This window comes from Taudactylus pleione, unplaced genomic scaffold, assembly GCF_031769625.1.
Source record: "Taudactylus pleione unplaced genomic scaffold, aTauple2 ptg000520l, whole genome shotgun sequence".
Taxonomy (NCBI): domain Eukaryota; kingdom Metazoa; phylum Chordata; class Amphibia; order Anura; family Myobatrachidae; genus Taudactylus; species Taudactylus pleione.
The window spans coordinates 10,566,051-10,592,345 of NW_028284922.1; the positions used below are offsets into that span (position 1 = coordinate 10,566,051).

At 44.5% G+C, this 26,295-nt stretch overlaps 1 protein-coding gene across 16 annotated transcripts in view; it reads left to right on the forward strand.

Annotated features, from left to right (window-relative positions):
* The window catches only part of PROM1 (prominin 1), a 238,200-nt gene that overhangs the window by 91,516 nt on the left and 120,389 nt on the right, over window positions 1-26,295 (forward strand). For all 16 annotated transcript variants that reach the window (XR_015870062.1, XM_088450647.1, XM_088450645.1 and 13 more), the window contains 3 exons: window positions 9,570-9,690; window positions 13,101-13,164; window positions 16,475-16,564. Coding sequence is in view for 15 of the 16 variants with exons in the window: in XM_088450647.1 (XP_088306773.1) it covers window positions 9,570-9,690; window positions 13,101-13,164; window positions 16,475-16,564 (275 nt within the window). In the remaining variant the exon portion in view is untranslated. The remainder of the gene's footprint in view (window positions 1-9,569; window positions 9,691-13,100; window positions 13,165-16,474; window positions 16,565-26,295) is intronic.

The window sequence follows — 26,295 nt, forward strand, 5'->3', positions numbered from 1 at the left end:
CACACGGAGCCTACCCTCCCTCCCCCTCCACACGGAGCCTACCCCTATCCCCACCCTCCCTGATTACTTACCTTCTGGCTCTGTGTTGTGAATACAGCAGCACAGTCAGCGCTGCTGCATGGAACGCAGAGCGATTACTGAGGCCTGACATCAGTGATCAGCATCGCGGATAGGATGTGTCACGTGATAGTGATGAGGGGACTCGGGAGCCGCTCTGCGCTCTATGCAGCAGCGCTGACTGTGCTGTTGCATTCAGAACACAGATCAGCGGCAGCTCAGCCCCATCCGGGAACAGGGGACACGGCACACCTGCTCTCCGCAGGGTCATCCTGACCCTGTGTGGGCAGGGGCAAATACAGGATTTTCTGGGGTGGGGCTTACGTGAAAATATATATAGATAATTTTGTTTTATTTATACATGTGTATTAAAAACACACACACACATATATATGTAGCAGACGTATATAGTATATATAAAATACACACATATACAGTATACACACATAAACAGATATACATACACACTAGCACATATACACACACATACCGTATACACACATAAACAAATACACACACATGGCGGATTATCCTCAACCCATAGCTGCCGGCAGCGTCTCCTCAACCAATGGCTGCCGACAGCATCTGATTTAATTGCTGCCTGGCACCACCCCCCTCCTTCCGTGTCCGCGGTGCCAGCGTGTTCTTCAGAAGATGGATTGACTCTGCATCCAGGGACAGCGGTCAGGAGGACTCTGGTCCGGAGGTGCTGGGAGGACTCTCAGCATGTACAGGGGATGTGCTGCTCTGATGGCTGGTGACAGAGAAAAGACCCTGAACTCAGACAGGTCAGTCGCTTACAGCTTACAGTCATCACTGTGCAGAGCCCCCCTGACTCCTACTGTGTGACCATGTACATCCCCTAACCCTCCCTGACTGTGTAACTGTGGCCACCCCCACCCCCTAACACTGACTCTGTAATTGTGCGCACCCCCTTCAACCCTGACTGTGTAACTGGCCGCAGCTCCCCTAACCCTGACTGTGTGCAGCCCCCTTAATCCTGACTGTGTGACCATGTGCTTCCCCTCTAATCCTCCCTGACTTTGTAACTGTGCACCTCCCCCCCCCCACCCTGACTGTGTAACTGGGTGCAGTCCCCCTAACCCTGACTGTGTGCAGCCCCCCTAATCCTGACTGTGTGACCATGTGCTTCCCCTCTAACCCTCCCTGACTTTGTAACTGCGCACCTCCCCCCCATCCCTGACTGTGTAACTGTGTGCAGTCCCCTAATCCTGACTGTGTAGCCCCCCTAATCCTGATTGTGAGACCATGTGCATCCCCCCTAAACCTCCCTGACTGTGGAGCTGTGGCCACCTCCCCTCTAACCCTGACTGTGTATCTGTGTGCAGACCCCCTAACCCTGACTGTGTAACTGTGTGCAGACCCCCTAACCCTGACTGTGTAACTGTGTGCAGACCCCCTAACCCTGACTATGGGGCCTATTCATCAACACTAAAATAACGTATTTAAGGACATTTTCCTTAAATAACGTTATTTTGGTATTCATGAACAGACTTAGCACAGGAGATATCACAGATATCTCCTTGCTAAGTTCCCCTGCGTTAATTTCCACACTCCCCATACATTAGTATGGGGATGTGGAAATTATGGTATTCATCAAATTCCGAAAATTATCAATTTTCGGAATTTGATGCAGTTACGAAACTTACCGCATCTGTAGGCAGTGCTGCACATGCGCTGGTTTTCCAGATGCGATAAGGTAGTGTAGGCAGGGAAAAGTATCTATTTCCCGAAAAGCTGTCATCGCAAAAATGACAGCTTTTCGGAATAGATACTTATGGAGAGGTGGAATGATGAATTCCACCTATAATTAGCTAGAACTCCATGACAGTTCTAAAGCTAATTATCTCCATTGAATTTTTACATTTAATGAATAGGCCCCTGTGTAACTGTGTGTATTTCCCATTTACCCTGACTGTTAACTGTGTGCACCGCCCACCTTACCCCAGCACTGTCGCAACTGCTCTCTGCACTTGCCCTTCCCTGTCCCCAGTTCTGCATGCCCTTACTGCCCTCTGGCTCCAGCTCTAACCCAACTTCTCCCAGCCTTTACCCCCAGGTCTACACCAACTGATGCTTGCCCTTAGCCCCCATAATATGTGATGGGACCCAAAAAGAGTGGAGCAAAACCCCAATATTATAAAGTGAGGGATCCCTGGGACCCACATTTTTTTTCGCTTATCGCGATCACTGATACAGTATACACACACATATACAGTATACACACACATAAACACATACATACACACTAATACATATACACACACACATATACAGTATACACACATACATACACGCTAACCCATATACACACATATACAGTATACACACAAAAACACATACATACACACATATACAGTATACACACAAACACATACACACAGTGTACACACACTAACATATATATATATATATATATATATATACACATTAACACATACATACACATATACACTAACACATACACAGTATACACACACTACACATACTGTATATACAATAACATGTACACATATACACAAACACATGCATACACAATTAAACAGTACATATACTAGGGGTGTGCACCGGCCACTTTTCGTGTTTTGTGTTTTGGTTTTGGATCTGGATCTTTCTTCGTGTTTTGGATCTGGATTGGTTTTTCCAAAACCACCCTTCGGTGTTTTGGGTTTTGTGTTTTGGATCTGTATTTTTTTTTTAAAAAGCATAAAAACAGCTATAATCACAGAATTTGTTGGTTTTTCTGCTCCTATGCTATTATTAACCTCAAAAACCTTAATTTCCACTCATTTCCAGTCTATTCTGAACACCTCACACCTCACAATAGTGTATTTATGTCCAAAAGGTTGCACCGAGGTAGATGGATGACTATGCTAAGCGACACGAGTGGGAGGCACAAACACGTGGCCCCCTTATGTTGTATAAACAGGACATGCACACTTTAACAAACCAATCATTTCAGCGCCAGGGTCTGCCACACAACTGTGGCTGAAATTATTGGTTCGTTTGGGCCCCCACAAAACAAGCTGGCAATTAATCTGTCCCTGCACAAACTGGCTCTACGGAGGCAAGATGTCATCCTCATCCTCATCCACCGATTCCTCACCCTCTTCAGTGTTGTGTACATCCTCATCCTCACAGAGTATTAACTCGTCCCCGCTGGAATCCACCACCACAGGTCCCTCTGTACGTTCTGGAGGCTGGTCTCCCTGGAAGAGTTGATAATTCATTTTTATGAACATCATCTTCTCCACATTTTGTGGAAGCAACCTCCTATGCCTTTCGCTGACAAGGTTCCCGGCTGCACTAAACACTCTTTCGGAGTACACACTGGAGGGGGGGCAACTCAGGTAAAATAGAACCAGTTTGTACAAGGGCCTCCAAATTGCCTCTTTTTCCTGCCAGTACATGTACGGGCTGTCTGACATGCCTACTTGGATGCTGTCACCGATGTAATCCTCCACCATTCTGTCAATGGTGACAGTATCATATGCAGTGACAGTAGACATGTCAGAAATTGTTGCCAGGTCCTTCAGTCCGGACCAGATGTCCAAACTTGGTCCTGCCTGCCCTGCATCACCGCCAGCGGGTTGCTTAGGATACCTAAGTTTTTTCCTGGCAGCCCCAGTTGCGGGAGAAAATGAAGAAAGAGCTGTTGACGTGTCACGTTCCGCTTCAGCTGACAGTGTTTTCACCAGCAGATCTTTGCACCTCTGCAGGCTTGTGTCAGCCGGAAAGAGAGACACCACATAGGCTTTAAACCTAGGATCGAGCACGGTGGCCAAAATGTAGTGGTCTGATTTCAACAGATTGACCACCCTGGAATCCTGGCAAAGCGAAAGAAGGGCTTCATCCACAAGTCCCACATGCCGAGCGGAATTGCTCTGTCTTAGCTCCTCCTTCACTTTCTCCAGCTGCTTCTGCAAAAGCCTGATGAGAGGAATGACCTGACTCAAGCTGGCAGTGTCTGAACTGACTTCACGTGTGGCAAGTTCGAAGGGCTGGAGAACCTTGCACAATACGGAAATCATTCTCCACTGTGCTTGAGTCAGGCGCATACCCCCTCCTTTGCCTATGTCATAGGTGGATATATAGGCTTGAATGGCCTTTTGCTGCTCCTCCATCCTCTGAAGCATATAGAGGGTTGAGTTTCACCGCGTCACAACCTCTTGCTTCAGATGATGGTGGGGCAGGTTCAAGAGTGTTTGCTGGCGCTCCAGTCTTCGGCACACAGTCGCTGAATGGCGAAAGTGGCCAGAAATTTTTCGGGCCACCCAAAGTGTCTCCTGCACATCCCTGTCGCTTTTCAGAAAATTCTGCACCACCAAGTTTATTGTGTGAGCAAAACATGGGACGTGCTGGAATTTGCCCAGATGTAATGCCCACACAATATTGGTGGCGTTTTCAGATATCACAAATCCCCAGGAGAGTCTAAGTGGGGTAAGCCACTGGGCGATGATTTCCCTCAGTTTCTCTAAGAGGTTGTCGGCGGTGTGCCTCTTACTAAAACCAGTGATACACAGCGTAGCCTGCCTTGGAACGAGGTGGTTTTTCTGAGATGCTGCTACTGGTGATGCTGCTGCTGTTGCTGCGTAAGGTGATATATCTACCCAGTGGGCTGTCACAGTCATATAGTCCTTAGTCGGCCCTGTTCCACTTGTCCACATGTCCGTGGTTAAGTGGACATTGGGTACAACAGCATTTTTCAGGACACTGAGGACACTTTTGTTGACGTTTCTGTACAGTTTCGGTATCGCCTGCCTAGTGAAGTGGAATCTAGACGGGATTTGGAACTGGGGACACACTACCTCCATCAATTGTCTAAATCCCACTGCACTAATGGCGGATACCGGACGCACGTCTAACACCAACATAGCAGTCAAGGCCTCAGTTATACGTTTTGCTTCAGGATGACTGCTGTCGTACTTAAAGGACTGTTGGAGGGTCAATTGTTTAGTAAAAGTAGTGGTGTTCCTACTTCCTCTCTGGGATGATGAACGACTCCCAGCAGCAGCAACAGCAGCAGCAGGAGGCGTAGCAATGCAGGATCCTCCGGAGGAATCCCAGATAGGAGAGTCAGTCATGCCAGTGACATGGCCTGCAGGACTACTTCCGATCCTGACTAAGGAGGAAATTGACGAGGAGGGAGTTGACGGTGTGGGTTGCAGGCGCTTGGATACAACAGGACAACGGGATTTAGGTGTCCCTGGACTGCTTACGGTCTTAGCCAAAGTTTCTGAACTTGACAGTAACTTATTATGAACGCGCTGCAGGTGCCGTATAAGGGAGGATGTTCCTAGGTGGTTAACGTCCCTACCCCTACTTATTCCACGTTTACATATGGTACATATGGCAAGACAGTTGTTGTCCGGATTTGGATAGAAATATTGCCAGACCAAAGAGGTGGAATGTTTGGTCTTCTGCCCAGGCATGACCGTGATGGGCTTTTTCATCCCACGGACAAAAACTGTCTCCCCCGGAGCCTGATTTATACAAACCACATCACCATCAGAATCCTCCTCGCCAACTTCCTCCTCAGCGCCAGCTACACCAGTATCCTCATCCTGTTGTACTTCAACTGTGACATCTTCAATTTGCATATCAGCAAGTGGACTGTGGGTGCTCCTTTCAGCACTTGCAGGGGGCGTGCAAATGGTGGAAAGAGCCACCTCTTCCCTTCCAGTGCTGGGAAGGTCAGGCATCGCAACCACCACCACACTTGGACTCTCCTTGGGGATTTGTGATATCTTCTTAGAATGCACAGTTCTTTGCTGTGCTTTTGCCAGCTTAACTCGTTTGATTTTTTTAGCGGGAGGAGGGCTTCCATCGTCATGTGAAGCTGAACCACTAGTCATGAACATACTAGGGATCGACCTTAGCCGTTCCTTGCCACTCCGTGTCATAAATGGCATATTGGCAAGTTTACATTTCTCTTCAGATGATTTAAATGTTTTTTTTAAGGTCATTTTCCTGAACTTTGTCATTTGGGATTGTATGTGGCTTCTACTATGACATTGGGCATCGGCCTTGGTAGACGACGTTGATGGCATGTTATCGTCTATGTCATGACTAGTGGGAGCAGCTTCAGCACTAGGAGGAAGTGGTTCTTGATCTTTCTCTATTTTATTTTTATCAGAGAAAGTTTGGTCCTCCATTTATGTTATATCGATTTGATATATACGTGCGGCTAAGGCGCACACAAACACAGAAAATATTTTTTTATTTTTGCTGGAGAGTAGTGCACTTTGTGGGTTACACCACCCTTTAAGAAAAGAGCCAGCCGGCCCTTTACTTATGGGACACAGGCGCACGCTTGGCGCTGCTCCTTTGTTGATGCACGTGCGGCTACTGCGCACACAATTCACAAACACAGAAAATATATTTTTTTTTGGTTTGGACTGGAGTGTACTTTGGGGGTTACAGCACCCTTTAATGGTCAAGCCAGCCGGACCTTTACTTATGACACAGGCGCACGCTTGGCACTACTTTGTTGATGCACGTGCGGCTACTGCGCACACAATTCACAAACACAGAAAATATATATTTTTTTGGTTTGGAGTGTACTTTGGGGGTTACAGCACCCTTTAACGGTCAAGCCAGCCGGCCCTTTACTTATGACACAGGCGCACGCTTGGCACTACTTTGTTGATGCACGTGCGGCTACTGCGCACACAATTCACAAACACAGAAAATATATATTTTTTTGGTTTGGAGTGTACTTTGGGGGTTACAGCACCCTTTAACGGTCAAGCCAGCCGGCCCTTTACTTATGACACAGGCGCACGCTTGGCACTACTTTGTTGATGCACGTGCGGCTACTGCGCACACAATTCACAAACACAGAAAATAATTTTTTTAGGGGTTTGGACTGGAGTGTACTTTGGGGGTTACAGCACCCTTTAACTGTCAAGCCAGCTGGCCCTTTACTTATGACACAGGCACACGCTTGGCACTACTTTGTTGATGCACGTGCGGCTACTGCGCACACAATTCACAAACACAGAAAATAATTTTTTTTTTGGTTTGGACTGGAGTGTACTTTGGGGGTTACAGCACCCTTTAACGGTCAAGCCAGCCGGCCCTTTACTTATGACACAGGCGCACGCTTGGCACTACTTTGTGGATGCACGTGCGGCTACTGCGCACACAATTCACAAACACAGAAAATATTTTTTTTTTTGGTTTGGAGTGTACTTTCGGGGGTTACAGCACCCTTTAACGGTCAAGCCAGCCGGCCCTTTACTTATGACACAGGCGCACGCTTGGCACTACTTTGTTGATGCACGTGGCTACTGCGCACACAATTCACAAACACAGAAAATATATTATTTTTTTAGCACTTGGGGGGAGCACCCCTGATGGACAGAGCACCCCCTGGACAACACTACAGCACCCCTTTAGGACTGGGACACTGCGCAGGACTTTGGAGTGGACACAGCCCCTATGGAGAACTGACTGCACAACACAGTCCAGCCAGCCCCTATGGACTTTGAAGTAGTGGACAACAGCAGCACTACACTACACTACACAGCCCAGCCAGCCCTAACTCCCACCCTCCCTCTTCACTGTCCACAGCCGAGTGAGAAAATGGCGCCAACGCGGGTACCTTATATAGGATCCAAAACCCGCGAGACTCGGAAGGCGGGATGATGACGTTTTGCCTCGATTTCAGATCCGAGTCAGGCGGGAAAAGTCGAGCCTGACTCGGATCGGACTCGGATCGGGGGGGCTCGGGGGGGTTCGGATTTCAGAAATCCGAACCCGCTCACCCCTAACATATACTGTACAAACTTACTTTTTATGGAGCTGCTGCTCACATCATTAGGCTCCGCCCCTCATGCCATAATGGCGCGACTCGCGGGACAATTGGGGGCGGGGTTTGTCATATTTGGCTTCGGCCATGTTAGTAGCAGGGGGAATTGGTCCATCAGGGGGGGTTTCTAGCTACTCAGAACCCCCCCTGCATGCTCTAGAGGATGCAGGGGGGGGTTGTCGCCCACCCCCCTTAATCCGGCCCTGGTACCACCCAATGGTGAAAAATGTATATAACACATGTAGCTTTGACAAGGAAGATGGGCCCCAAAAGAGCTGCACCCCTTGCACATATGGTAGTTAAGCCCATGCATTCTATAGAACAGATTTGCTCAACAAGGGGCGTTTTAAGAGAGAAGGCGGCCTGTGTTCATTCCCCGTCCAGGGCTCCCTCTTTTCTCCCCGGCGGCCGTCAGCGCACTGATGAAGCACTAGTCTGTGCCAAGAGTTTACTGCGCATGCGCAGGACACTGGGAAAATGGCACAGCAGCTCTTTTCCCAGCGAGTTTCCTACTGCGCATGCGCAAAACGCTGGAAAAATTGCTGCCATGGGCATTTTCCAACTGCAGTTCTCTTTCTCCTAGTTCCTGTTGTCTTACTGCATCTCTATGTGTGGTGGCAAATACAGATGTGTCCACATACATCTATCCTCCTTGTGTATTAAACAGCCCTTCTAGTCGTGTCAAGCTGTGGCGTTACTCGGTAGAGCTGAGCGTCTTTTCGTGCAACTTTTTACCTTTAGATGTGTATTATTCGCACTGCTGATTAATATGATATGTGGCTTGCCTATGTTCTGTGTGCAACTGCGGGTGTATCTGCATGCAAAACGTTACAGCCGCTGACACTGTAATGTAGCATTATGCAAGCAGATAGACCCGTTGCAGTTTGGAGTACGATATAATATCATGTCCCTCTATACATTGCTTGTACTGTTTTCTGTGTAATGTGCAGAGTGGTATAGCTATTCTCAAAGCTATGTTTAGATGGGAGGGTAGAGGGTGTAACAGTAGTTATAGCCCCCAAGATTAATGGAGTGCGCTTTGTATACCCATGCACTTTTCTAATTCCTGCATTTAGCGAAAAAACAGAACTTCTAAGTACCTGAATAACAAGCACTTGCTTCTTGATTGCTGATGGAAAGATTCATAAAATCAATCAGTATTTATATGTCGGGTGCTGGGGTATAACAACAGCTACAGGCTGAGTTTTGATTGGCAAGCTACATAGACAGTAGGTGACGCTGTTTCTTTGCTTGATGGTTAATCCTTCATTGTTATCTTATAAAGTTGACCTCTTCTGACTGTAGTAAAGTTTATTATGTAATATTTCCTGTGTTTTGATGCTTGAATAAGGAAAAATATTCTGTAACATCAGGAATTAGATCTTAAGCTGCATATCCGCCTAAACGCTAAGTACTCCAATATGTACTACCATTGCTCATTGCTTATATTGCCTTCATCACTCTAACATTTTCCCTTCTGTTACAGTAACTTTGTACCCTGATAATTATACAGAGCAGTTTAGTATATAAACATGAAATAAGGAGAGAGACAATTGCTCTACATGATGCTTGTATAAAATCATTTTCTTAAGTTGTACATTTATGACATAATTGCAATTAAATTTTTATTATTGAAAACAAATGATTATCCTTAATCACATAATCCTGTTGTCTACAGTCTGGGTGTCCTTTGTGCTTTTGCTGCAAATCAGAATCTTACCGATCAGATTCGGGGATCAAAGCGACTGATTCAAAGCAACTTTAAGGACTTGAGAACCTTGCTGACTGACACTCCAGTGGTACGGTACTCTAATTTCTATTATTCCTTTCTTTACTTCTGTAAGAGAGAAAATATCTATAATAGAGTGTGGTATATTTTGTCGACATTCATAATGTTGACATGCTTGATATGTAGACCAATCACATGGACATTCATCGTGTTGACACTGATGAAATAGAATGTTGACTGAAACGTCCCTGGTGCTCTAGTGGTGACTTACCTGGTACAGGGGGCTCTAGCGTTGTCGTCTCTTTCCAGCAGTGACATCCTGAAGACTTCTGGTGGATACTGCTGCACTACCGGCGCTAAGTATGGCTAACCCTAGCACCTAACCCTTCCCCTAGTGCCGAACCCTAAACTATACTCCAGTCCCGCAGATTAACCCTAACCCTCCACTGCCGCAGCCTAACCCTAACCCTCTGGTCCGTGCAGAATTTCAAACTTTCCCCTGTAATATATAAACTGATAGCCGCAGTGTTAGACAGTTGTTTGTCTACACGGTTCCTGCAATAATATATTAAATAAATACAATCCCTCTGATTCTACTGTATCTGTGACTCTGCTCTTCCCTTTAAGAGGCATATTTATTATTACCATTCCTTATCACCACTTACTTCTGCAATTTGGAGTGTACTTAACCAAGCCAGTCTCAGAAAATCGAAACGCTTCAGATCTTGTTAAATGGGGCATTTTACTATTCCCCATATGAGAACTGCATTTGCGAGTGCAAAGAAAGGGGTCTACTATAGTTATCTGCTGATGTTCCCCATTAATTAGCAATGGCTGTTTTTAGAGGATTGACCTCATTTTTGGTCTTAATAAATAGGTCCCAATATCTAAAAAGCCTGTTTAGACTATCTTCATAACAACTGAATGCACAGAATAGACTGCTGGCAAAGTGTACTGATAAAGGGATGTTGTGCGCATAACTTCAGGGGCATTCCTTACAGTGTCAAGAGGCACACGGCCATTATCACTTTCACTTTTGCATTTGCTCAGAGTTGGCAGAGATTGGTTCTATAAGTTAGCACTTCCATGTTACATCTCAGCAGAGTGGTGCATAGGTAGCAAAATAAATAAATAAATTAATTAGTAGTAAAGAGGCAGGAGGGTGGACTGTGATGTAACAAGCTTTTGCAGGTGTCCAGGTGATGGTCGCAACCATCGGGGCTTGCGACGAGACCCTTGTGGTAGGGTCCTGTCCATCGCAAGCCCCAGAGAGCTTGCTGCTCTAACAGAGCAGGAAGCTCTCCACTGACATCACTCATCCTCCGGGAACGCCTCCATTTGTGTAGCCACCCCCCCGCCACGCCTACAAAACGGGTTGAGCTGTCGATCAACATCGACAGCCGCCCCTTTTGTAGTGAGTCCCGGAGCGAGAGAATTTCTCTCTCGCTCCGGGGCTTGCGCAGTACCCCACCATCGACCCGCCTGCGAGCGCGTCTGAATCAGGCCCAGTCTCCCAAGAGCAGAGGTGCATCTTAATATACGGTGGGCGCTCAATGGAGATGCGCCAATGCAAAAACCAGTGTGCACATCAAGTGCAGTTCATAAATATTATTGTTATTACAGTCCTCTTTTTTTTAATACTTTTTGCATTTGTGTTCTGAAAATTAAATGAGCAAGGTTTACAGTGTAAACTTTACACTATTCTCCCAAATGTAAGGGACATTGGTGAGTAAAAACTCCTTATTCTATATCAGAATGTAATTTACTAATTTTATATGATCTGTAAATAGTTACTATACAAAGAACATTAAACTCTAGCAAATGTGATTGCCTGTATGTGTTACTGCAAATCAACAACACATATTATTGTACTTTTTTAAATTACCAGCAGATGTCCCTATTGGGCTTTCAATGAAAATATAATAGAGTCAGAATGTTTCACCAAACTGGCTGTAGGAAAACTATGCTTTAAAAAAAGCAAAAAAACATTTATATAACGTACGAGACATGTGTTATACATTGGCAGTTCAGTGTGGTAAACTTTCTTTATTCAATTGCCAATCAATCAGGAAAGCTCATGGTATTAATTGTACTGTCTATAATTATTGTCACTGAGTGTATTCATGAACTACAGAGGGTTGCTGAGCAAGCTCTGGGCCACCAACTGTAGTAGGGGCTGTAGCCCTAAGTGTCCTTATAGCCGGTCACTGTCACTGAGCAGGGTTGCCAACTATTGAAAAAAAAATGTACTAACAACTTTTCAAAAACATACTGATGAGCAACATTTCCTGACACATGACAGAATTCTGATGTGTGTCAAAAGTGAAAGTCTAAGAAATGTGGTATAGGACCCAAAAGGAACCCAAAACCCTCATTACATCCAAAACAATTAGTATGGTGAACAGAATTGCCACTCTAATATTCAGTATATGATATTTATACTTTTTAAAAAAAATTTTTTAGTACTTTTAGTTTCGAATGTTGCTGTATGCATGAGGTAGAGGGAAAAGGGGAACATTGAATGAGAATAATGTGCTCACACCCTGACTGACCATCAGTCAATTCTATTAGAAGTTCGTAGCCTGGGCAAATCGGAAAGACAAATTGGGCATATGGTTAAGTGTGTATGCCCGATATGCGCGTTCCCACGCTCGCATGCAATGTGTTTTGGTTGGCTAAAATTGGAAGACATCGTGTACAATGCCATGCTGACGAATGCAGCATGGCATCCAACATCGCGTCGTCATGCAAGTGTGTGTGTAATTGCCAAAGCAGGGGCCTGTCGCCCGTCGGAACGGACACATTGCCAATGTCAGACGCAGTGCAGATATTTTTCTTCTTCTGCACATGCATCTCTGTCGCACTCTGCATGTGCCTAGATGGTGAGCGCACAGTCGGAGTTGCGTTTCAGGTGCATAGGAGATGCACGGTCTCCAAAATCTGTCACGGAGGTGGCTGACCGCACACACGTAGATGGTCTATTTTACTGGCCTGTTATGGGAATATCGCGGGCGTACCGGTGAAAGTGGCTGCGTACACAGGCGCTCAACCGCTCACATAGGAGACCATACTCAGACAGAGAAACTGCAGCTGCCGTAGGGCCGGTGCAAGTTTTGATGGTACAACCGATGGTGGCGTCTAACGATGCACCAATCACTATGTCGGTGTAAGCGGGCATCTCAGTCTGTGCACATTAGGACACAGATGTACACCAGGGTAAAGCTGTGTAGAGGGATTTGCATACATTCCCAGACTGGTGACCGCCAGACATGCAGACATGCGCCCTACTCAGAATTCGCCCCATTAAGTGCATTATACTGTAGTTCCTATGACTTCTGTTATCTAAGTCAATGACGCGTCACATTATAAGAGACTGTAACTGCTAATGTGTAATCATATTGTTTTAAATGATACTATATATTTATTTAATGTTTACATTATTTATTTAGTTTTATTTATTTTTTTTTTCATTTTTCTCAGCAAATTGATTATTTATTGAGCAAGTTCAACATCACCAAGGACAAGGCTCTGTCAGAACTTAGCAGTAAGTAGAACCCTATCCTGGTATATTATTATGTATATGGGACTGGTGCAGCAGAGTCATGTCTGTGTGTTCCAGCTCCGCAGTTCATTGGCTCATCTGGATCTGACATCTGTAAATCCCAATTTCAAGGAAAGAAATCTCAGAGGGTTACAGTTATATATTTATTTATCCCCATAGCTCTCCATGGCTCCAACAACTATTGCACCCTGTCCATACAAAATAAATAATGAAACAAAACGATTATGGTATATTATGTCGACAGTCAGAGTAGCATAATGTCGACATTTGTGACATCTACATGTTCGGTATGTTGACATTAACCCCAATTGCAGCTTAACCCTAAAATCATGTCGACATAATGACTACACGACAAAAAAACCTGCCTCCTGCCTCTGGGGCACACTAAGAGAGTAGGGGGTCCGTGTTAAGAGAGTCTTCTTCCTTGCCCTCTCCTCTCTAGCGGGCAACGTATTAGTTAGTAGACTCTGGCGCTGTGCAAGCGCAGGTCTCCTGGGAAATAGCGCGGTGGACATTTTTCCGGTATTCTCTCTACTGCGTATGCGCAAAGCGCCAGGAAAATGGCCACAGCGCTATTTTTCTAGTGATTTGTGCAGCCAACGCAAGACCCCAGAGATGTACAGTTCGTATTGAAGAAATGGGTGCATGGTGTATGGTGTGAGCATGCACACCCTGCACCCATTATAGACATACATTCCTTCCCTCCCGGTTTTCGCGGGAAGCTCCCGATTTTCGGGTAACCCCCCGCACCCCCGGAAGGGTAGACATTTCTCCTGCATTCTGCTCACTTCCTAGTGAAGTGGGCAGAATAGGGAGGATTTCCATGGCGATCGCGGTCCCTGTTTAGGGGGCGGGGCTTAATGACGCTATTCTCCATGAAACGCGTAATTTAGCCCCCTCCCCTATTTAAATTTAAGGCCAATCGCTGCAATTTCCCGCAAAGAGGACGGGGCTTAATGGTGTGACTCGTCAGGCCCCGCCCCCATCACAGCCCACCTGCTTTTCCTCCGCAGGCTTCTCCTGGGGAGGACAAGTAAAAGGTAGGTGAGTATGATTATAGATACTCCACTGGTTTGCCTATGTTTATACAGAACATATTTAAATCAGGCTTTGTAACATTACATTTAAAAAAAAAAAAAAAAAAGTCCACCAAGGTGATCCAGATGAATACACTTCTGGGAAATGACAATTACATCCGTTCTGCTGCAGCAATGGGTGCTCAGAGCCAGAATGAAGAATGGGTTTGTTTAAATAAAAAAATAAGTTACATTACAGTATATAAACTACAGTATGTAGAAAAGACTTAGGGGTCTATTTACTAAGCATTTTTAGGAGATAAAGTGAATGATGATAAGGTACCAGCCAATCAGCTCCTAACTGCCATTTTTCAAACACAGCCTGAGACATCTGATTGGCTGGTACCTTATCATCATTCAGTTTATATTCTAACAAAGCTTAGTAAATAGACCCCTTAAATCTTATTCAGCTTTGTGATTCATTTTTGCAATCCCTAGTTTTTATCAAACTAATTGTAATCAGGAAGTTCAGTAACTACATCACTACACCAGCATCACTTCAGCTCCTTCAATACACACACCAGTGTGAGTGTGTGTATATGTATACATATGTGTGTGTATATATATATATATAGATATATATATATATATATATATTATACACAGTGGCAGGAGCGGCACTCAGGTCTTACAAATAAAAAGACAGCCGGCTGTGGAACTGTTTATTTGTAAGACCTGAGAGCCGCACCCGCCAAGGTGTACATATACTCCCTATGCTAAAGGATTTAGGTTGAAGGCACCAGGCATTACTTCCTCTGAAACCGTGAGTGCAAACACCAATTGTGACATACATATATATATATATATATATATATATATATATAAATAATTGAACTAGTGACTTGGTGCTAATATACTGGTAAGTTGTCACTGATATACTGTGATTATAAATACTGTATTAATAACAACACTGGTACACACAAATATTCATGTTTATGTACAATACACAATTTCTACTTTTTCTTTAAAATGTAAGGGTGGGATTCTGTCCTACAAAATACCTTTTTGTTATGGCATGTGATGTCTGTAAAAAGAAGAAACAGAAGCACCCAATAGTGTAATAGTATTGTGATAAATCCACGAGGTGCGATGGTATATGAATCGTTGTTGGGCCAAGACTCATACCAAATAGACTCATACCAAATAGACTCATACCAAATAGACTCATACCAAATTAAACATGTGCTTATCTGAATTCACTCAACAGGTTTTTTTTTTTCCTCTTGATTGCCCTTAGGTCTATTAGATCAATGTGATCCTCCAAACCCCCACCTGACTTTAACATACAATAAAATTATATAAGGCCTATCTGAATTGTAAACATAAAAGTGGAAGCTGCTCCAATCAATTTGGCAATACTCTCCAGGTGCATGAAAGGGAGGGGTCATACTAAACAAAAAAAAAAACAGAAAGGGGAGTGTCCCCCAGTACACTAAATTGTACCTGCAACAATACTTGAAAACTATATGGTAAGAAATTCAGAGATATTTGTTGCATACATTTGCAAATATATGATAAGCCACCAGGCCAGGCTTCTCTGATACTGGTGGTCCCTACACTGCATGATAACAGTACCCACTCTGGGCCATGTAATTGTCAATTGTAAGGCCTCATGGTAAAGGCACATATAGAAATACATCCAGATTGAGAGCCAGTTTACCTGGGAGTCATACCTGGGACTTTCAATTAGCACTATAAGAATCAACATGCCCTCAAAATGCTGGTTCCATCTATGCCTCTCAAAACAGCAAACATAACAAAGCTGAAGCTACTTAAATCAATTTGGCCATGAGGTCTTACAGTAGACAATTACATGGCCCAGAGTGGGTACTGTTATCATGCAGTGTAGGGACCACCAGTATCAGAGAAGCCATAAAGTTGGCATGGTTGCTTACCATGTATTTGTAAATGTATACAACAAATATCTCTGAATTTCCATTACTATATAGTTTTCAAGTATTGTTGCAGGTACAATTTAGTGTGCCGGGGAACACCCCCCTTTCTGTTTTTTTGTTTCCTATCTGAATTGTACTTGTGCACCCTCTGATACAGTCAATATGGGTCCATAGCTGAATTTGGACACTGGAATTCCTGGGACTGCCACAATCCATCCTTTCCTTGAGGTGGCCGCAGGGAAATGGAGTAACATCTGCCAGGAACCAATATTGTATGTATACATACACAATATCATCTAATAGAACTCTTTCTTCTTTCAGATGTTGGTCCATTACTCGGTGAGCGTGTTCATGAGCAGCTTGGAAAAGGAGTGCGTCCTGCTTTTGATGCTGTTCTCAACATGGCTGGAGGTAACTTGCACCTTATAGGAACTATAGACCAATATTTATAATTTCCCATTTTGTTTGTCTAAAGTCAATATTCAGAAATTAAGCATGAAAAATATTCTTGTAATAGGAGTATGCCTAGTTTTTAGGCTCTCTCTGTCACCAAGATCGATTGCATTGCTTATGTTGCTGTTTCCAAAATCAATTTTTCTTCTGTCAGTTTTATTGAGAAGTGATTATACTCTATAATATAAGTACTTGGAGGCATAGTCTTGTAGCAAGAGACCATAGGTAGCAGGGTATACGAGATGTGGCTATTAAATAGCAAGACTGTACTTGTAAAAAATAAACCATACTGCATGAGTTAAAAGGTAGAGGAGGGACATTGGACTATCCCAAAACAATATTGCAAGTTTCACCCATCTCGCACACATAGTTTGCTGTCACACAGAGTTCAAAGAAGTTGTTTTCCCCATGCGTCGTAAAAATGCTTAGTACAAACGTAGAGCAACATGTTGACTTACAGTACAGGGCAGATTGTATGCTACGTGCACGTGTTTTTGAGTGTCACAAAAGATTTAGCGATGGTCGCGAGTATGTCGAAGAAGATGAATGTCCCGGTAGACCCTGCACCTCAAAAACAAATGAAAATGTGGGAAAAATTGAGAGAGCTGTTCAAATTGACCGACTCAGCATCCAAATGATAGCAGAAATGGTAAACATTGACATTTTGGAACAATTTCTAGCGAATTCGCGTTTTTTAGATAAGTTTATTACCTGTGATGAAACATGGAAAACACCATCATCACCAAGAATGAAGATAGTATGTGAAAGTAAATCCAACTTCAAACCAATGTTAATTATTTTCTTTGATATGAAGGGTGTTGTTTTGGAAGACTGGGTATCAGAAGGTGCAACAGTGAATCAACATTACTACAAACATGTTCTAGCAACTTTGCGGGAAAGAATCAGAAGAAAGTTGTGAAAAAAATTTTTTGTCCTCCCTCAGGACAATGTACCAGCCCTCACAGCTCTTTCTGTGAAGCAGTTTTTGGCTGAGAAACAAATTGCAGAGCTAGAACACCCTCCATACTCACCAGACCTAGCACCTTGGCGACTTCTTTCTTTTCCCTAAAGTCAAATCTGTACTCAAAAGAACCTGTTTTGCATCAGTTACTGAGGTAGAGAAGAAAACAATGGAGCTGTTGAGACAGCTACCAGATAATGAGCTACAGCACAGCTTTGACCAATGGAAAATAAGGATACAGCGGTGTGTGGATGCGGAAGGGGAGTACAAAGAAGGGGAATGGAGTTGAGATGTACTTAACATAATTAAACATAAATTATAGCATCATTCTTGTTATTTAAAAGCCACACCTCGTAATGTAATATGGGACATGGGCAGTTTCAGAGAGGACAGAATATATATATTAAATAGCAGATTGAGGACACATTGTCTAAATTTGCACAGAGAGATAACACAAAACTATGATCAGCATATGCTGTACATTCCCCTATACTAAGCAAACAGTCCCTGAGATTACAGTCCCTTTAAGTCCCTACCCTTTAGAGCTGTAATTAAAGACTTTACACAACTATAAGGCGCATGACTCATATGTCATGCTATGTGATACTGGTCTTGCTTATGCCTATTTGTCTATTGTGTGTATATGTGTTCTATTGAAACTATACATAGGTGACCTCACCTCAGTGATCACAAGGTGCTCAGAAATTCTGTATACTGGAGCTATAAATATGGCTGTTTACACATTGTCACATAGAGACACGGCCGCCTCAATGTTTTGCCAGTGCGCATGCGCACGAGGGAGCCGGCTCCCTCGTGCGCATGCGTGAGACCCGCTACGACCGACAGCGCCGGTCGTAGCAGGTCTCTTTCCAAAGGGGGCAAGCTGTTGATGTTGATTGACAGCTCGCCCCGTTTGGAAGGCGGGCCGGGGGGTGGCAGCCCAAACGGAGGCGTTCCCATGGGAACGCCTGCCATTTGGGGGAGGCCCCACTGACATCACTAGTGATGTCAGTGGAGAGCTTCCGGCTCTGACAGAGCCAGAAGCTCTCCGGGGCTTACGACAAGTGAGACCCTACACTAGGGTCTCGTCGTAAGCACCCGAGCGGTCGTTAGAGCTGTGGGTGTTAACCCACAGCCTAATGACCGCAACAGAGGCGGCCGGTCAGGATGAGGGCCATATTCCAGATAACTTGACAACCAAGATTGTTATACATTGCTTGGTATCTGTATCACTGTAACTGTTTTTGAGGATCTCAGACCGAAAACTGTGATCCCCATGAAATCTACAGAAGAAGAGATTTAACTTGTAGCTATAAATCAAATCCTGTCCTTAGTCTACTGTCCCGGAATGTCTGGGGTTTTTGCCGATCTCCTGGATTACGGGGGAGAAAGCAATTTCCTTGAAACCTATTCATTTGTCTGGTGATAGGTCATAGTGATGCAAAGTACACATTAGAGCAGTGCCAACCTCAGTAAACATTGAGTGAGAATGGGTCTATCTATGTATATTTCAACGCAATAACAATCCTTCTTAGGTGGTGATAAATTCCCTCTAGGCAAGCAAGCAGCACCCCCCCCTCCTCAATAGGTTGTTATCGATCTCATGTTTGATCATATGCAAAAAATAGAAGGAGGGGAAAAATAGTGTAATACCATTTTTAATTACAAACAACAATACATAGAACATAAAAATGATGTGTATCCACAATAGAGTAGAAAAGAAGACCATTACCAGTAAGGCTTTTAGAACTATTGGTAATCATAGGTTGCCAGTTCTATAGCGCTTGATGTTATACAATCCAACTGGAGTCCTGGGTCCCCTCCTGGATTTTAAACCACAGCTAACCAGGCTGTGGGGGAACCCACAAATATTTTTGATTTGAGTGAGCATGGCATGAAGACACAACTTGCCCTACTCCATTGATGAAGCAGGATGTGTAATCAAGCCCCATCCATGACGGCTTTGCATACTTCCTCCTGTAATAAATATTTGGTAAGTAAACAATTACAGTACAATTAAAAATGAAAGTAAGTTTTTGACAGTTATATTGTACACAATATTGGTCTGGGACATGAATGGCCCACTGGGGGAGTGCAATGGTAGGGGTCCACTAAAGGGTCGCAACACCACACTGAAGAAACTTGGCCTGCCGCATAAGGAAGTGTGGTCTGTCACCAGAGGTGCAGATGGAAAGCAGAATAACTGCAATGGGGAAAATAGAGGGACAGTAACACAACATTGGGGCTTCTGCAGCAGAATCGGCACAGTTGGCGGACTCCCCCACTAGCTCCTAACTGCTCTTGCAGTTTTCACAACCCCACCTCCACCATCAACTCTCTATATCTCTGCCTGCTGGTCTCTCCAGCATTACTTCACCTATTACCCAGCAATAATTTCTCCACTGATATCATGACAAGGGGGTCTATTCATAATCGGAGGGCGTATTGCCTCCGATGATTGTTATCTCGCTGCGGGGTATATTTAAGTATCTAACTCGTAGTGGGGGAAACATGACACCGGAGCAATTCATCATTGCTCCGGTGCGGGGACAGCTGCTCCGAAAAGCAGCTGTCCCCTCGGTTAGTATCGCAGCTACAGAAGTAGCTGCATTACTTACCTCCTCCCCGTTGTCCCGGCTACCAGGGCCGGATTAAGGGGGGGGCGACAGGGGCGGTTGTCCCTGGGCCCCCACACACAGAGGGGCCCCCAATAGCAGCGGTGCAGCAGGTGGCTTCAGCCGCTGGTGTAGTTTAGACCGCTCAGTGAGCGCGGCCACACTACACAGTGACAAACACACAGCCGCCGGCGGCAGCTGTGTGTTTGTTACAGCAGCCGATGAGAGTCACACAGACTCTCATTGGCTGCTGCTTCAACGGAGGGAGCCGGCTGGAGCTCACTTATGAGCTCCGTCTTCCGGCTTCCCCCCCGGGTGATGATGGAAGTGACATCATGACGCTGACGTCTCTTCCATACTGCAGGAGAACAGGTGCCGGAGCGGACAGCGGCGGTCGCATCAGGAGCGTGTGTGTAAGGGGCACTGTATAGGGGGGGCCTCTTCATGGGGGCAATGCATAGGACAACTACTGACAGCACCGAATAGGGGTGGGCTACTACTGGGGGCACTGAATAGGGGTGGGCTACTACTGGGGGCAGTGTATAAGGGGGGACTACTGGGAGCAGTGCATAAGCGGGGACTCCCGGGGGCACTATATAAGGGACACTGCATGGGGGGACCACTACTGGTTCTGGGGGCACTATATAAGGGGCACTACTGAGGGCATTGTATAGGGGGACCACTACTAGGGAGTTATATAAGGGGCACTGCATAGGGGGGACCACTATTGGGTCTGGGGGCACTGTATAGGGGGACCACTACTGGGGCATTATATAAGGGGCACTGCATAGGGGGGACCACTACTGGGTCTGGGGGCACTGCATAGGGGGACCACTACTGGGGGGCACAGCATAGGGGCATTACTAAAGGGGATGGTGGTATATAGGGGACCCCACAAGTTTGTTGCCCAGGGGCCCCCACAGACCTTAATCCGGCCCTGCCGGCTACACATGCGTGACCCAAGGTCACGCATGCGCACAGCCGCTGTGGAGTTAGTGAGGAGGTGGCGAAGGGATCCGTTTGGATCCCTCTTCGCATCCCCGGAACCCCTTTCAGTTCCCCTACCCCTACCCCTCTCTCCCGTAGCCTAAACCTAACCCTCCCCCTAACCCCGATGCTTACTGTGGAGATGCCAGCGTCAGGATTCTGATCAGGATTCTGATTGGTGTCGGGATTCCGGCGCTGGCATTCTGAGGGCCGGCATCCCGACAACCGGGATAATAACTACATCTGCAGGAGGTATAAGTGTGCAAGATAAGCAGGAGATCTATCTAATATCTGCTGCATTACCTGTGTAATGTATGTCCCCAATACTTCAATCCCACAAAATTAGGTGAAAAATGATCTTTTCACCTACTTTAAGAATGGATGAATGGGCCCCTTAGTGTATTAAGTGTTACATTCTAGCAAGTCATAGCGGCCTATGGTCCCCCCAATGATTAAGTATTCATGCCGCTGTGAGGTATACTTAAGTATCCAACTCGCAGTGGGGGAAACTTGACACCGGAGCAATTCATCATTCGAAAAGCATCTGTCCCCGTGGTTAGTAGCGAAGCTACAGCAGTAGCTGCGTTACTTAGCTCTCGTCCGTCGACAGGGCTACGCATGCGTGACTCGAGGACACACATGCGCAAAGCCGCCAGGGAAGTAGTGAGGAGGCGGCGGAAGGAATCTGCTCGGATCCCTCTTCGCATCCCCGGAACTCCTTCCCATAGGAAGGAGCGGGGATCCGAGAACAAGTGCTATCTGAAGATGGCGCTTGTACTCGCAAACAAACTCCGAAAACTTTCAGTTTTTGGAGTTTGCTGAATATCAGGGGGTCCATTTGGGGCCCCTAATGATGAATAGCCCGTTAACCTAAATATGCGGAAACTAGCGTTTCTGCATGGTTACCAGGCCATTTATAGTTTGATGAATAGGCCCCACAATCCGTTCATTTATTACAATGTTAAGCAATAAAATGTTTAATCCCATTTGACATCAGTGATAATAAAATTTGATCCATTATATTACTGTATTACAGTTTGAATGACAAGAAACACTTGAGGTAAATTCTTAAACTTGCAGGGAACATTATAGATAAAATATGGCATCTTCTCAATTAATGGCATTTGTTGTTCATTTTTCCCTTCTCTGTCTCCTCAGTCCTCCTCTCTGGTTCCATACCTCCTCCCCTTCTCTCACTTACCTGTCAGGTTCCCCCCTCCCTGACATCATCACAGATGTCACGTGACCTAGTGAAATGTCAACACTGTTGATTTCCCCGATACCCCAGTGGGGTCAGTGTGTGTACAGCACCCATTTGCCACAGTTACCATAAACAGTATTTATCAAATGCCAAAAACCCTATGTATGTGAGAGCTTATTTAACAAGTACTGTTGCTGTTCACGTACCTGTTGGAGATTATAGAAGAAAATCATAGAAGAAATGCTTAAAGCTTTGAAGGAAGCATGGCTGTCAGGCCACGCATGTACACAGTTCAGCTGCTGAAGATGTGTGTCTGCAGGGTTTTCAGACAAAACAGGTTGATAAATAGGCCCCCAGTAAAAAGAAATTCATACAGTACTTTAGGAATGAATTCTGCATAGATGACATGATGGGGATTTTAGTGCTCCAAGGCCGTCCGAGATCAGATATCATACATATGATACGCTCTGATCCTCTGACTCCATAACAAAGTATCCCTGGAAACTACTTCAAAATGTAGCAACTATGATTTTATACATTATATGCATTCCATCTATACCACCAAGCTCGCATATCTTCATTATATGTTTATTTTATTTTACATTCATGTCCGTCCAATCACTAAATTTATTCACCCACGTGAAAATAAAAAAAATGACCAATCAAACCCCCTTAAGCAACATGTTTGTCCACCTTGACCTTAGTCCCCACAATACCCTATTAGCTAGAAGGGTGTGCTGGAACTTGTAGTTCAACAACAACCTGGACATTACTCCTGCTAATTACCGTATTTGCTGTCCAGCAGGATACAGAGCTTTCAGCACAAGTGATTACGTGTAAGTCCCTGGTCATATCAGTATAGTATTGCCAAGAGTTTGTATAATAGAATAGAACTGATTAGGAATGCTGGCAACTTGTTTAAGACAACTCTAAAGGTTTCCTTAATCTGTCCCAGTCATTGATAGATGTGGGTACAACAGTGTTGCTTGTTTAACCAAGGATTATTCTGTGTTAAAACGTTCATTCCTAAGGTGTACAGCAAGGGATCAAAGTATTATTTCATAAAGCAGATAGCTAGATCAAAGGAAAGCTCTTACATAGAAAACAAGACCAGCGCTTTGCTCCCAGGTCTCTGTTTGTGGTGGGGGAACATCACGTTCTGTGATACTAATCGTTTTATTGAGGGTTTATTCTGCGCTGGGAGATAATGTAGGATCTGTAGGAACAGGCCTGTGTGATAAGACCTGATACAATTGTGCTACAGCTGGAGGGCTCCAGCATTAATTCTGAGGTGATTTATCCCTGTTTTCTGAAAATTCTTTCTAAAATGAGCTCGGTGTTACTCATCAATGCAGCATAATGTCAGCACGCAGGAATGTCAGATCCTTCTCTACCTGGGGTGAAAACACAGACATAGCTCAAAAGGCATGCAAGGGAGGAATGCGTTCTCCTGGCTCCTCAACTGCATTACAGAACCATTTTTTAATGGTTACCTAAAGTTTTGTTAATACTCGCTTCCTGTTAAATGGTACCTTCCATACTAATTTATAAGGATTTTCTGGATCCCCATTACCGGAATTCTGATAACCAACAGTAGCTGTGGTGAAACGTGTTTGTTTGCGCATGCTGATCTTTACATACATCAATAGACATTTCAAATTTTTTTTATATAATAGCCATTGCATTTAAAGTCTTATGACTCATTCGATCAATTTTGTTATGATAATGGCTTCATTTGTCCCATTATATGCTATTATTATAACGGTTATTGATATGAGTGGGTACTATGTTTATTGGTGCCAGCAGCTTAAAATGAAATACATGATAGACACATGCTGCCCGGCCTCTTCATTCAGATGTCTGGTGCATGTCTGACCTTTTGGCTATGTTGGTAGGCAAATTGCATATTAACTAATTGTAATAATGGCTTAAATGGATCATCTGGCAACTCTCTTAAGGCATTTGGCAAATGGAACCAAAATTCAGCATTTACCTTATGTCTTAATATATTTTGATTCACTTTATTATTCTAGTGGTGTATCTATAATGGGCACAATGTGTGCGGTGCACGCAGGCCCATGGGTTCAGGGTACCCACACTGCACACCCTGCATTCAGAACCATTACGCTACTGTGCTTGCATGGTGGCACCCCCTGGACTTGCATGTGGTGGCGCCATCTTTCCAGCATTATCTTCGCACCTGCAGATGAGCAACCCATAGGCAAACGCAGGGGGGGTTTCCGTCTGCCTGGAAACCCCCCTCCCCGGCCCACACCATGACCACAATAAAGTGGAAATAGTAATATAAACGTGCTGCATGTTCTTCTCAGTATCACAAGTGAAATAATTAGCACTACCTGTGGATCTTTTAACATGTATCAGCTAGTAATAAATAACCTGTGCATCAGCTAGGAGATCTGGAAAACATTCACTGTTATGGATATGCTGCTATAGAGCCTAACATGTACATATATGTCCAGGGCAGTGCTAGGTCATTCTGCTGCTCCCAGACTCCTGGACTTGCTATAATAATCTGGAATGGTGCACACATCTAAAAAAAAACATTCAGCTTAGGCAGGAAAGCCCTACTGCCCCATTTAATGGCTTACTGTGATCACTGGTCCTGTATATGCTGTAATTATGATACAAAGTGTCTTATGTATTACGCATATTAAAGCTGGTTAAGTGCTAAAACTACTCTCTTCATGGACTGGCCATACTCACTCTAAAATCAAGCATTTGGAAACCCCTCTCTAGAAATCCTGCTTTTGCCACTGCAACCAAATGGCGCTGTTGTCAGGAACAGGTATGAGAGTGCTCCACTGCATATGGGCCCCATCTCCCTTACACCACTGTCTTAACCTCACATTCTGTATTCATTTGACAGAAGACTGGAATCAAAATTCATTATGGGGCCTATTTATTAATGTAATAATTGTGGTCAATGCCTCGAAAACATCTATTTTCGGATGGTTGCCACATTAATTAATTTCAAGGCTATTTGACATAAGAGTCTCTCTCTTTTTATTCTCCCTAGTCCCTGTAGCCTTCAAGAAGATTTTGATAAAATGACAAAAAAAACAATATTGCATGTTAACATTAATAAATAGGCTCCTCTAGATGGAAGGAAAGGCATATTGACATTTTAGCTTTAAACGCTGCCATTAGGAATACACATCTGACCTGCCTCATGCAATTCGCTGTTTTTTTCCCATCCACCTTATTTACAAGGTTATAGCAGCACAGCAGGTGCCACTTGGATTCTTCTGCACTATACTTTAAACTAAATAACAATTGATTTCACATTGTGTTCAGTGTGTTTGTGTTAATTTTCTTTCTTAGTGCAAAGGTTATACTGTATACAGTAACATTCTCACAACCTACTTTCCAAACATTTTGGTATACCTAACTCCACCCAAGCTATATCTGTCTTTGGAGGTCAGTGACTTAGGGGTCTATTTACTAAGCTTTGGGTGGAGATAAAGTGAACGGAGATAAAGTACCAGCCAATCAGCTCTTAAATGTAATTTTTCAAACACACTGTGACATGGCAGTTAGGAGCTGATTGGCTGGTACCTTATCTCCGCTCACTTTATCTCCATCAAAGGCTTAGTAAATAGACCCCTTAACCACTTAACTGCCAAAAAATTTTCCCAAAAAATTGTCAAAAGTATAGAATGTCTTTTTAAAAATATATTTAGATCTTTGATTTTTTATTTTGCACCCACTGTATCCATATGCCTCCATTGCATAATCACTTCCCACCCGCCCATTGAAAATAACCCCCCCATGGCACAAGGCCCCCAGCAGTATCACAACCCAGCCCCGTAATGGTACTAGATCCCAATGGCAGATGCCCCCAGTGTCATTGGGCCTCCACTGTATTGGTACCACCCTCCCTATGTGTCACTTTGTATATAGTTCT